The sequence below is a fragment of the Triplophysa rosa genome, linkage group LG11, assembly GCF_024868665.1.
Source record: "Triplophysa rosa linkage group LG11, Trosa_1v2, whole genome shotgun sequence".
In the NCBI taxonomy this organism is placed as follows: Eukaryota; Metazoa; Chordata; class Actinopteri; order Cypriniformes; family Nemacheilidae; genus Triplophysa; species Triplophysa rosa.
The window spans coordinates 16449577-16463386 of record NC_079900.1 but is presented as its reverse complement, the minus strand read 5'-3'; the positions used below and the strand labels follow the sequence as shown (position 1 = coordinate 16463386).

Genomic DNA, 13810 nt, shown 5'->3' with positions numbered 1-13810 from the left:
GCCAACTGCCTCTTAATTATACAGTAAATTATTAGTAAATATTTGCCCTTACAGATGCACCATAGTCTCTCTTTTTTCCTGCTGAAATGATTTACATTTAAATGGGTTTTCCACTAAATGAACAATGCACAAGGCATGAGGCTGTCCTTTTAGTAACCCTGAGCAAAATGCATTGTCAAGTAGTTTACGTTTTGACATAATGCAATACAGATATTTTCAATCTGTCTGTATTATTTGAGCCGTCATAGATTTTGCTGGGACAGCTGAGTTTTGACCTGTATTGTTTATTTGTCTTTCTGCTGCAGGGTTGCCTGATCCTTTCGCTAAAGTGGTGGTGGACGGCTCAGGTCAATGCCACTCTACAGACACGGTCAAAAGCACGTTGGACCCCAAGTGGAATCAGCATTATGACCTGTGAGCATTTCCTCTTTAAAGAAGCAATTCCTAACTTTTTGTTTGTTAAAAAGTGAACAAAAATGATTTATTGAGCAATTACAGAAAGGGTCGATGTTTAAAATGGTCTCCTTACCACGATTCAAACAGTAAGCTCACAGCAATGATCATTTGACTTCATAGCACATAAACATAAGCACGTAAAGTGACTTGCAGTTTTGTGTTTTAACAAAGATGGCGCCTTAGATGCGAAAGTATTTGATTGCAGGGCTGAAATTACAACTAGACAACTAATATTGTTTGTATTGTCAACTTCTACAGTGCAGTCCACACTTTAAGTATTGTTTCCATGTAATCAATGTTTCCTGAACATACAGATATAAAATGCATGTGAGGTGTCCAGTATTTACGTAAATGTTCTATATTGCTAAATCTCTTTAGTAAGAGGCAGAAACTGCCAGTGTATGTAATGATGACAGACAATGAGAATACAAATCTCAGTGAACTTGAGCGCAGGGGTCAATCCGCGTGCACGTCAAAAGAGATTTTGTGCACTGTCAGTATCACTCTGACTCAAGAGTTACAGCGCAAGTCTGTGGCAATCTCGTTTAAAGAGCCCCCCAATGATAAGAGCAATAACAGTTTATCTTGCAAGTGATTTGCATTACACAACCTAGACAAAATGCTAAAGTAGTAGTTTGACAATGTGTAGAGCATTTCCCGAAACCTTGACCACGGAACCATGACGCAAACTCAGCTGTTAAACATTTAGAAAAGTTACACCATTAGTTCTCAGTGGTATTCACATTGTTGTGCAGTTTTGGTCATTTGGTTAATTTTTAAATCAACATTAGCTGGTGGGTTAAAACGGTCTTTGATGGAGGTAAAATGTTAAAGTCCCCGTGAACCGGAAGTTGCGATCATTTTTACTTCCGTATTCTGACACATATATGAGTGACAAGGAATTTCAAAGGAGAAAATGAGTGGGCGTGGCTTGCGTTTTTCACTGCAAATTAATTGGATGTGGAAAAACAGCTGTTGCATTGATTTTGAAATGAAACTAGCAGCAGACTGACCGTTGAAAGGGAGGAGTTAACAGATGCTCTGGCCAAGCCGTCTAATTTACGTCATTTGAGATGGATCGTCATTTCAGGGCGGAAGTGCATTTTCAGATTTTAACTGAAGATTATGAGGGTACATGAATTTTAAAAAGAAATTGACCCACATTGATAAGCTATTTAGTATAAACGTTGCAGTATTTCATGAAAAACTAAGAATTGTCCTTTTTAATTTCACTGGGACTTTAAAGATTTTTTCTGAACCTTGAGAAATGGCTAATGGCTTGTTTGGATTTGCAGGTATATTGGGAAGGCAGATTCCATCACCATTAGCGTGTGGAACCATAAGAAGATCCATAAGAAGCAAGGGGCGGGTTTCCTAGGCTGCGTGCGACTCCTCTCCAATGCCATCAGCAGACTCAAAGACACGGGCTGTGAGTGTGAGATTTTTATAGCTGTCTCTAATCTCTTCATTGTTCCTTTTCACAGTCATCGGGTCTTCATTAAATGCTTGATGGACTGTTTCTTTGTACTCTATAAAGGTTTGATCATCTCATAGATCACACTAATAGCGTCCGTCTCTCTCTTTCAGACCAGCGTTTAGACTTATGCAAGTTAAACCCGTCTGACAGTGATGCTGTACGTGGACAGATCGTTGGTATGTACGGAGCATAAATACATATTTCGTAGTTGTTCTAATTGGTAAATAAGTACAAGTTTTAGCTATGCGAATATTGTTTAAACAAAATATGGATGCATTGTGAAGATTCTTCTTTTCCATAGTGAGTCTGCAGACCAGAGACAGAATTGGCAGTGGTGGGCCTGTGGTTGACTGTAGAGGGCTGGTTGAGAATGAAGGGTGAGTCAACATCTGTACTGAGAATTTCTGTTTATTTAGCACTGGCACTGACGGCTACCTGCCCTTTATGTCAAAATAGAAATAAGCTTCGAGTCAGTCTTGATGATCAGAGCAGAAACAAAGGCTGTAGATTTGCTCTGTGATGCAGTGCATTAACTTCTTGAATAGGAAATATTTCCACGTGGGAAAATAAAGACTAGGAGCATGTATTTAAGTAAACTATGTTCAGTTATAATGTTGTGTAGTCTGTAAAATAGTTTTTTTCATGTTGTTTGTATGTGTGTTTCAGGCCTGTCTTTGAAGACTCGGGGCCCGGCCGGCCTCTCAGCTGTTTCATGGAGGAGCCCATGCCCTACACAGATCCCACAGGGGCCGCCGGTGGTGGGAACTGCCGGGCACTCGAGTCGCCCAATCAAGAGCAAAGAATCCAAGCACAACGTAACAGAAACCAGGATTCCAGAGGACACGCGCACACCCCCCAAAATCGACCACATGGACACCAGTCCCCCGACCTCCCCGAGGGCTACGGTACGTGTGTGTGCGCATTAGGGATGGGTCAAAAGGGTTCACTTAGATGACTGTTATTCGATAAATACAGAAAGATGAGGATGCCCTTTGAATGAGAGGAATTTAGAAACATCTTTTCAGGAGGAGCTTTATGCTGACAATCTAATAGTCATGAATGTATAGTCATGAACGTGTGTCTCTAAATGCATGTTTTATCATTTTTAAATTGATTTTTGCCGTCATTGTGTTATATGTGGAGGTAATGGGTAACCTTTTGTTCAATAATTCTATTATCCTGTTGAAGGGCTTCGCACGTATCATTTAGAAACGTGAGACCTCATCAGTGTCATGTGGACATGTCCCTAAACCAGCTAATGGCCATATAGTCCTTCTGTTTTGAAATATTTACATTTCCTGCACATGCCTGATCTCTTACCCAACCCTTCTATTGAGGCTAATACAGCTTAAAGCTTAGCCTAGAGGCTACTGAAGTGCAATGAACTGGAGAGTCTGAGAGGAGTCTATTCACGTTGCTGCTTTAGCGGAGCTGTATGACTTCCGCATTCGCCATTGTACAGGTGCATTGGCTGTTGTAAAGCATCCTTTTGAAGTGCAACTGTGCCTGACCCTGTGTTGTAGGAGTCTCCGCCAGACGGGCCGCATTGGCCACGTTCAGCCTGAGAAAGCTGAAGCTCTGCTCTGTTGTGTGTAAACGGCTCCCTGTGGTGCAATTGCTGACTTACCTCTCTTTTCTTGTCCGTTACAGAACAAAGGACCACAGTGCAGGGCCAGGTCTATTTTTTGCACACACAGACCGGCGTGAGCACCTGGCACGATCCCAGAATACCCCGGTAGGTTTAATCACCCGCCTCTTCGGTTATAATCTGATTGGCTGATGGGTTCCTCATCCTAATCACAGCTCTTTTCACAATCAGCTAACTTGATAATCAACAATCTCACTTGAAAGCTTCAGCTGTTGACATTTAAAGATGAATAATTTGCTCATCATCAAAATAATGACTTCACGAGTTGCGGGAAGGAGGCTTGAGGTAGTGAGCAGACAGAGTGGGAAATTAACACCATCCATCAGACGTATGTCAGTGTTTTGTGAAGTGGCTTATACATTTGTTGAACTGGTAGGCAACCTCTAAAATGACGCTCCAACGTTGATGTTCTTGTTTTTTTAGCAAATGCATTTGAAACCTGGAAAGTTTAAAATTGTCATTTCCAGGCCTGGGGAAAATGATAGGAGTTGAAAGAATCTATAAAACACTGGAAAGTTAATGTTCGTTTTGTCCAAATATGTCTATTATATACTATATATAACAAATATAGAATCAATTTTTTTCTCATTAGGCTCAGCTTTAAAAGTTTAGTTCTTTAGAAATAGCAAAGTGTAGTTTCTCACCCTGGAAGAGTGTAAAGAGGCACAGTTTTGGTACCATTGTCTGAGTCTGGTGGTGTTGAGCACCATGGTGATGGGTGCGCTTGCTCCTTCAGGGATTTGAACAGCGTGAGCTGTGAGGAGCTGGGTCCTTTGCCGCCCGGCTGGGAGATCAGGAGCACTGTGTCAGGAAGAATATATTTTGTGGACCACAATAATAGAACCACACAATTCACCGACCCGAGGTTACACCACATCATGAGGTAAAACAGCAGCAGCTCCACTCATAACACCCGATCTCTCACCCCCTCTTAAATTCTCCTTCATTAGATCATGTTAATAATTCACCATTATGAATAAATCATACCTATATAATTAAAATTGCTAGCAATGATAATTGATTGCTCATAATTATTCATTTAATTTTTAATTGTCCCCCGTGAGAACGTAACCCATGCAAATGTAATGGTCCTGTGTTTTATACAACCGCTCAAATGTGCATTTGTACGTTTGCGCGTGTTGAGCAGCCAGCACACTCAGGTGAAAGAGTCGAGCCAGGCTCTACCGGTGCAGATGGAGGTCGGTGTGGAGGAGGGTGATGGAGAGTTACCGGTGCGCTACGAGAGAGATCTGGTCCAGAAACTGAAAGTTCTCCGTCACGAGCTCTCCCTGCAGCAGCCTCAGGCCGGACACTGCCGCATAGAAGTGTCCCGCGAGGAGATCTTTGAGGTATAATAGCCATCAGTAGTGCATTCATTATTTAGATCTAACAGCACTGCCGAGCTGTTTTAAGACTTTGGAGATGACAAATGGTGCATCAATACAGTTCATGCACTGATGCTTCGTTTTTTATTCTTAGCAGAGTGATATCAATATTTTTAGTAACTGGTTTTTTTTGTCCATATCTCTCTTTGGAGAGCCTGTAGATTATTTTCAGTCAACATGAGAACTGTTTACTTGCTTAAAGTCTGAGTAAAGTGACATTGAAATATGTGTTCTGAGTTTGTCACACAACAGAAAATTGTGTTATTAACCACCCAGCCAAATTTGAATGGAGAAAAAAAACATCCAAGTAAATAAAATCTTAATCTATGGTTATCAAAATCTTGGAAAAATAAGCAGGACTCTTTGCTCTCAAACACTCGAATCGCTCGACCTGACTCCCCAGCCCAGTAGGCTATATGTGAATTATGTGAATACGTTTTATTGGAGGATTTGAATTCAAACACGCGCGATATTGATAATTCAGGAGCAGGTTGAAAGGTATGCGTATTTGGCGTGATGTCCGGAGAGAGGGCTCCGAGCGTGGCAGTTTCTTCCGAACACGGAGTACTCTCCCCATGTCCGGAGAGAAGGATCCGGGCCCGGTATTAGCCCGAACCCAGAGCGCGTTGTGGTTACAAATAGCACCCGGCAATGTTCAAGATAGCGTTTGTGCACGGAGGCAGCTTAGAGAGACGGGCTTCATAGGCAGCGTAACAGAAGTCCATTTGAATTATAAACAGAGAGCGTATTTGCTATAACCAATCACATATTTAAAAACTACAATACTCATTTCTCGCTAGAAATGCAATCAAAAGTTATTGAAAGTGAAAGTTAAACTTACATTTATAGAAAACTGCTCCAACGGGGGTTTCGGCCGCCATTTTATTTTTTCGAGCTTGAGCCTTCTCAACCAATCACGCTCCTCGCATGTTGTTATGGAAACGACAGGTCTCCGTCATTGGTTAGCTGTGAAAAAGGTGCTTGACAGGATGTTTTTTCAGAAAAGTTGAACTTTTTTCCAACCTCAAAAGACACTCTGAGCTGCAGAAAAAGAGAGCCTGAAAGCGTGTGCGAAAAGCTTACAACCCTGAGCTCGTGATTGAGCAGACACCTGATGCTAGGCACTCTAGTGATAGGGGAGGGGCCATGCATGCTCGGATGCTCAATTGCGTCATCGATCCCCCGTTTTAGCCCCACCCAAAAAATCATGAAAAGAGAATTGGTGAAAAACTGTTTAACGGTTTAACTCCACAATTCAGTACTACATACTTCTGAGTCTTTGTAATGTGTTTCAGCAATACATTTCTAACATCTATAATGTGTTTAGAAACAATTCTCAGAATTCTCTTTACCCGGACTTTAACGTGTTGTTTTGGAACAATGGCTCCGCCTCCTGAATTCATTTTTCATTTTGGCATTGTTTTATGCTTCAGTTGTTGGTTATGCCTTCTTTTGTGAAAGCCATTTAATGTTTGACTAACTGGTTTCTCTCTTCGCTGAATGGCTTGTATCTTTTCCACAGGAGTCTTACAGACAGATCATGAAGATGAGACCCAAAGATCTGAAGAAGCGTCTGATGGTGAAGTTTCGGGGAGAGGAGGGGCTGGATTACGGTGGAGTTGCTAGGTAACATAAACCTGTTCTATGCTAAATGTTCTTGCTGATAGTTCCCATGCACCCATTATTCCCCCGACCAGGGGCCAGTTGCATAAACTACTGAGACTAGTCTTACAAGTTAGTCGTCCAATTTTTTCTTCAAGACTGGTCATAACTTCAAGTCAGTTACATATAAAGGAAGATTGGTCTAATTGAAATCTTAAATCTTGCTAGTCAGTGAGACTAGTTGTTAAGACGCAGAGTTAAAGCAACACTAGGGAGTTTTTCAACCTTAAAATTATCTTTCTAAAACTATTTTAGTGGTAGGACAACTCTTAACTGGAGGAATTTTACTGCCGCTGCTACCTAAGCAGCCCTCTATCGGCTGAAATCATACTTGTAACTTTGGTGTGCGGGTAGGTACACAAGCCCTGCCCATCACCTGCTTTACGGCATACGTCACATTTTACTCGTAGCCTGGGTGAAGTTAGCCAACAGCTAAAAATAAGATGAAACGATCCAGTTCAACCGCAAGTCTCCAAACCATAACCATGGCAGAGCCAGCAAAAAAAAAAACAGAGGAAAAGAGAGAGAGTGATCGGACACGAGCCCGAACACGAATCAATATCTGACGGACTTACACTTGGTGGTGCGAGCTGCAAGAGGCAACGGTTTGCAAAACGGATGGAGACCTAGCCTTCCTGCTACTGGATTAGAAAGTCTTATATGTACATTTTTTCTTACTGTCCTGTACTTTTGATCTTATCAGTTACTAGGCTGTGCTCAGGTTGTTTATTGGTGCACTAACGTTACTGGTTCACAATTTATAACCGTAAGGTAGACTAGAGATAATGTAATGTTGCCGGGTCTCAATAGCTTAGGTACTGTGATCATGCCTCGTCACGAATTTAGTGTTATGCTTGTAAACGATGACTACCAAACCACAATAAATGTTTTATGGTCGATTCCTTAGTTCATGCACATAGACTAATGTTATCGGTATCTATAGTTACTATGCTAGGCACTATTCCCATAGAGAGTTGAGTGTAAGTTAGTGATTGCACCTATTACACAAAGCTCAACGCCTGGGCGCGAGTGTGTTAGCCCGTTAGCTGCTATGTAGCTAGCACGCTATGTGCTAACAGCTAACAACCAGCTGCTACCTCAGAATCTAGTTTGAGCTGTTAGTATAGCCCAGTAGTATACCCTGCGGGGGCCAAAAGGATGCTTTAGTACATGCACAGTTTATGAAGTGACATGATGTAACAGCGGTTTCTGCTTTGTCAACAAATTCACGTGTATCGGGGAAGCTTAACAACTACAGTATTTACAACACTGATAACAGACCATTGCGCTTTTCAAACACATGGGGGATCCATAAGCAAAAGTTTTCTAGTGTTGCTTTAACTTAGCGGCTACGTTTATGCAACTGGCCCCAGACATGACTTTATGATTTCTGCAGTTTAACTGAATCTCAGCTAGTGTTATCAGAATCAAGGGTATCATGTTCACAATCTTGCAGTTGTTCGTCTGTTCAGATGTTAGATTGAACCGTAGCCAGCATTGCTCAGCAATGAGCATCTTATCAAAAATATGACTCCCGTGTCTGAATTCCTGATTAATTCCAGGGAGTGGCTTTATCTCCTCTGTCATGAGATGCTGAATCCATACTACGGCTTGTTCCAGTACTCTACTGATAACATCTACACACTACAGATAAACCCAGACTCATCCATCAATCCTGTAAGTTGTGCCTGGGTCTTCTCTCCTTAACAAAACCTCTCTCTATAAATCTGTATGGTATGAGGAAATTAGGCAAGAGCTGTTTGCTAGATCTCGGTACATATGGTGGTCACGTGTCATTATAAAGGTTGGCCAAGGGTTTCTGTGTTTCTGCTGGGTGTCGTCAAACTTCCTCTTACGCCCTCTGCTGTTTTTCTCAGGATCATTTGTCTTACTTCCACTTTGTCGGGAGGATTATGGGTCTGGCTGTGTTCCACGGGCACTACATCAATGGAGGCTTCACGTTGCCCTTCTACAAACAGCTCCTAGGGAAGCCCATCCAGCTTTGTGACCTTGAGACTGTGGACCCAGAGCTGCACAAGAGCCTCGTGTGGATTCTGTGAGTACTTTGTAAAAGTGTTTGTTTTGGATTCTTCGTCTGTATCATATATATGTATTACAGATGAAAATTTCATTTATTCAGCATTTCTAGATATATTGTGGCACTTTCAACATAATCAAACCTCAGGAGTGAAATAAAGTCACCCAAAAGCAATGTGAAAGACTGACAGCATGACAAGACACATAAAACTGTCGTAAAAACCAAATTAAAAATAATTTTTGAACTTTTCCTAAATACACGTACATATATTACTGTTTTCTTTGCAGTATTTGAGGTCTGAAAAAATACAGAGCATGTTATTTTGACCTGTTTCTCCAGTTTTCATTTTCTGCAGATAAATGCAAATAGAAACAACATTTTTATTTGAAATTTGGGAAAAATATTGTTAGTAGTTCACAGAATAAAACAAAAATGATCATTTTACCTAAGTGCATACCTATAAATAGTCAATTCTATGGGTTAATAAATAGTCAAAAAAAAACTAAAAGTTTGACATGGTCTCTTATTTTTTTTTCCACGGCATATATCATATATATAGCAAAGACATCTACATTGGGGGTTTTCTTAAAACTGCTAATAAATTTTCAACCCATCAAATAAGAGTGTGACTTTATTTTCCTAGTCTTATTGTGACTAAGAACCCCATTCACAACAACTGCAAAATACATTCTCATTTCAGTATATGGAGAAAAAATCTCTTAATGGCCCCCAAAATAAGCTCCATTTTCTTCAAGCTTCATTACCATTTGATGTTATTGTGTGGTAGTGGATTCGCACAATTACGACGGCTAAAGAATCGCCTGTATTGTCTATGTTATTAGATCTGTAGGTGGTTTAATGAATATGCATAAAACTGTCACCTGTGTTTTGCAGAGAGAATGACATCACGTCCGTTCTGGACCACACGTTCTGTGTAGAACATAATGCTTTCGGCAAGTTCCTCCAGCACGAGCTTAAACCAAACGGCAAGAACATCCCAGTCACAGAGGAGAACAAGAAAGAATATGTGAGGTAAGAGGCGACTAACCAGTTGTTGTTTTTTTTCAAAAGGAAATCTTCCAGCAGAGGGCAGCAGTGACCCTGAATCTTAGGAATCTCCATTTTTTTTCTCCACTGTCAGTATGATTGACTGAAGTCTGTATGTGTGTAAGCCATCAAGGATGTTAGCAGGAAGTCAATTCTTCACAGAGTTTTTATTGTGCGAGAGTCTTTTCCCAGTGAATGAAAAGAAGGCTTTTAATGGAGAGGCTGTATTCTCCATTACATTTCTCTGCTGATTTATTGCGTCTCTTTCAGGCTGTATGTCAACTGGAGGTTTATGCGAGGCATTGAGGCCCAGTTCCTCGCCCTTCAGAAGGGCTTCAACGAACTCATCCCACAGCATCTGCTCAAGCCTTTTGACAACAAGGAACTTGAGGTACTTCACACAGTTTCTTCTGAGTAGCATCCAGATTTTTTTTCAGATCGGTTGCGTATCATTAGCTGATTTTCTTCAATACATCAATAAAAGTGTAAAAAGGCAAAACTGATGTGTGTATATTCTTGTCTGCGTTAGCTCATCATTGGTGGTTTGGGGAAGATCGATCTGAACGACTGGAAGGCCAACACGCGGCTGAAGCATTGTGTGGCTGACAGTAACATTGTGAAGTGGTTCTGGCAGGCGGTTGAATCGTTTGATGAGGAGAGAAGAGGCCGGCTGCTGCAGTTTGTCACTGGCTCAACGCGTGTCCCTCTACAAGGATTCAAAGCGCTGCAAGGTGCCTAATGGATAAGCACTCAGTACACCTGATATATGATAGACAGAACTGTTTTTGAAATGGTTTTATTGGTATTGAACTTTAAAATGCAAACTTCATCAAACTGTTGGACTCTTTGAAGGCCCTGGTCTTATGGGAACAGCTTATTAGTGCATGTATTAAAAAACAAAAAGGCTCACTTTTATTTGAGTGTGATGATTTGGGGAACAGTGATAACTAGAATGTATCTTTGTAAGGTTCTACAGGTTCTGCAGGACCAAGACTCTTCACTATTCATTTAATTGATGCCAACACAGATAATCTGCCTAAAGCCCACACGTGGTAAGACTTGGCTTTTGACATTTGAACTAATCCTACAAATTGAAGTTCTGTTGTGTTTAAGGTTCTGTGTGTGATTTTTGATTTCTTTCCAAAACATCAAGACATCTTAAAGGGATACTTCACCCAAAAATGAAAATTCTGTCATCAATTACTCACCTTCGAGTTGTTCCATATCTGTATCAATTTCTTTGTTCTGATGAACACAGAGAAAGATATTTGGAAGAATGCTTATAACCAGACAGATCTTGCCCCCCATTGACTCCCATAGTAGGAAAAATTACATTATCATTTTTTTGTTCTGTTGAACACAAAAGAAGACATTTTGAAGAATGTAGGACAGCAAACAGTTCTGGGGCACTTTTGACTACCATTGTCATTTCTCCTACTATATGGTAGTCAATGGGGGGCAAAATCTGTCTGGTTATTAGCATTCTTCCAAATATCTTCCTCTGTGTTCATCAGAACAAAGAAATTTATACAGATTTGGAACAACTTGAAGGTGAGTAAAGGATGACAGAATTTTCATTTTTGGGATTAACTATCCCTTTAACCAAATTCATGTCAGCCAACCAGACTGCTTTTCACAAAGACGGCTCTAGTGATAAATGAACTGTTTCAGTTTTTTTATTTCCTTATGATACTCTAAACAAATAGAACCACTTACAGTACCTTTAAGTCATTTGAATACACAGTGCGGACTTTTAAGAGTGACAACATTTTGCTGTATTTGTATTTCTTCAGCTTCAACCGGATCGACATCCCGCCTTACGAGTCATACGAGAAGCTCTATGAGAAGCTCCTGACAGCCGTGGAGGAGACGTGCGGCTTTGCAGTGGAGTGAGTGAGCAGGCGCCCTGTCTGGCCAGCCAGCAATGGCAGCAAACCTACACAACAGCCCCAGCCATCCCTCTCACCCTCCTCCCCTTCTCCAGGACAGACAGACAGACGTTTGCATCTCCTGCCAGTCTGAAACCCTGGACTGCAACGGAGGGGAGCGGGAGCTCTCAAAGACTTCAAGACTCCTCATGGCGTGGTCGGGAATTGTTTTTGCATTTCCGTAATAAGTTACAGAGAAATCTGATCAACCTTTTTTTGTTTCTCAGAAATCCAGTTTGTGTCGTCTTTGTCACTGAGGCGGTGGCTTGATATCTAGAGTCCTACTGCTTTACCGCAGTAAACAGAGCGTTACTGAGCCTGTGGTCCACATGAAATGATGTTAGGTGCAGTGTTGAACCCAAACAGAGCCTGTGATAAATAAACCAGTTTACCTGAAGCAAAAGTGTCTTGAAGGAGATGGAGACGGGCGGCCTTTTGTCATGCTCGATATGTACGTAACGCCTATTTTCGTAACGTTCTTTCAACGTCCCGTGAGTAGGATGGCATTTCAGTGGTGTCCATTTTCCGTACTCATCACCGTTGTCGTTGTAGAAATTTTAACTCGATTGCTTGAAATGTTTTTTGAAATGTGTTTGTTTTTCTACGATCAAGAACTTGACGGCTTAAAGGCGAGTCTTAGGCCTCATTTGGGAACTGTGAATGTAGCAGTGCCTGTGTGTTACTCTTCAGCTGAAGCACAAAGATCATGTGCAGTCTAAAGATGGACCGTAAACCCTTGGAAATTCTAGTGTCTGCATTTTCCAGAGCAAGCCAGTATTTTCAGATCTTTTATCCAGCGAGCATTCCTCCGTTGTCAAGAAGAGAACTCATTTTTAATGTTAAAGGAGTGGGGTTTTGATATGCAGATTTTGATGAAAGTCAACTTGTTTGTTACCTTCTTCCACAACATTCTGTTTCACCGTGTCCTGCATCTAACAGACCGAAAGTATGCTATCCTTGTTATCTTTCATACAATGACAGAAGTGCAAAGAAAACAGATTGTGAATGTTGTAAAGAAGCTCTTTTTGTCCTTAATTTTCATTGGACCCCCCTAACCCTACTCATCTCTATTCGTGTTTCCGTAATGATGTCTCATTAACTTCTCTTGACATGAGTGCTTTACCATGAGATTAACCTCCGGACTGTTATTTACATGTCTCTGTAATTGAAACCACTGCTTCAAGTAACATAATCTAGCACTTTCACCGGCACATGCACAATCACCTCTTATTCATTCTACAGTCATATAGCATTTGATGCTCCTTAGCTTCATTTGCCTGTGGTGCCACATCTCATGTTTTAGCAATTGGCCTCAAGGGGATCAGGTTTTCCATGTTTGGTCCAGGTTTTAGTATAGTACAAGATCAGGGAGGCATTTTGGATTTCATAACGCAGTGGCACCAGAATCATCCTTCTCAATGTAAAGAAGATTGAGCCAACCTCAGTGTTTCTTAAACCACTTTTGATTTCTTTTTTAACCAATTATTTATTACCATGTAATGTCTTTTTTAAGTATTGCTGCTATGACCATAATTCCCTAGTTTTCAGAGAAGGCTGAGTTCTTGTGAAAGCTGTACACTAATCTCCTTTATTTTGTGTATGAATCAAAGTATTTAAACCTGCTGCTGATTCTAAAGGGGCTCATGGGGGCGGGGACACCTGACCCTTGACCCGGATGGAGTTGGCATGTGATGTAGGCTGGGCCCCGGTGGTCATGTTCATATTTGTGATATATGCAATAAAATCCATCACATTTATTCTCGGTTCTGTCTTTAAATGTGTCTTTTTCTAGCTCGTATCAGATTTTGTGTCTTTCGGACAAAATGTGCAAAAAAGAGGTTCTCCAAAAGGCTGTGAATGCTTAGAGCGGTGAAGCTTTTTTTAAACTTGCATAAACAGGAAAAGAGGCGACTCGCGTTCAGTGTTGTGTTATTGTGGGAATGGCTAGTGAGCTTGAAGATGAGTATGGACTTTGCCTGAAGTTACTGTTGTTTTCATATTTCTCTAAGGAAAACTTTTTCCAAGTAATATGACCAGTATCATCACATTGTACAATTATTAGGTCCTGAGTGTCATTGTTTATTCGATGCAAGAGTAATGTAACTTACTATGTACTAAACATTTCTGAAAAAATTAAATGTAAATAAGATTATATTAAAGAAACTAAAT

General features: G+C 40.9%; 1 protein-coding gene across 2 annotated transcripts in view; it reads left to right on the top strand.

The window, feature by feature from the left end:
- smurf1 (SMAD specific E3 ubiquitin protein ligase 1) overlaps positions 1-13810 on the top strand; it is a 48094-nt gene extending 34284 nt beyond the window's left edge. Inside the window, exons 3-18 of one of the 2 annotated variants that reach the window (XM_057346365.1) lie at positions 306-414; positions 1752-1885; positions 2044-2109; positions 2235-2310; positions 2600-2838; positions 3584-3668; positions 4318-4464; positions 4729-4930; positions 6489-6592; positions 8191-8305; positions 8506-8684; positions 9561-9698; positions 9984-10104; positions 10243-10444; positions 10690-10765; positions 11507-13810. In XM_057346365.1, the coding sequence (XP_057202348.1) occupies positions 306-414; positions 1752-1885; positions 2044-2109; positions 2235-2310; positions 2600-2838; positions 3584-3668; positions 4318-4464; positions 4729-4930; positions 6489-6592; positions 8191-8305; positions 8506-8684; positions 9561-9698; positions 9984-10104; positions 10243-10444; positions 10690-10765; positions 11507-11606 (2093 nt within the window). In that variant the 3' untranslated portion in view covers positions 11607-13810. Of the gene's footprint in view, positions 1-305; positions 415-1751; positions 1886-2043; positions 2110-2234; positions 2311-2599; positions 2839-3583; positions 3669-4317; positions 4465-4728; positions 4931-6488; positions 6593-8190; positions 8306-8505; positions 8685-9560; positions 9699-9983; positions 10105-10242; positions 10445-10680; positions 10766-11506 lie in introns of both variants that reach the window. The other variant, XM_057346364.1, reaches the window with a different exon arrangement.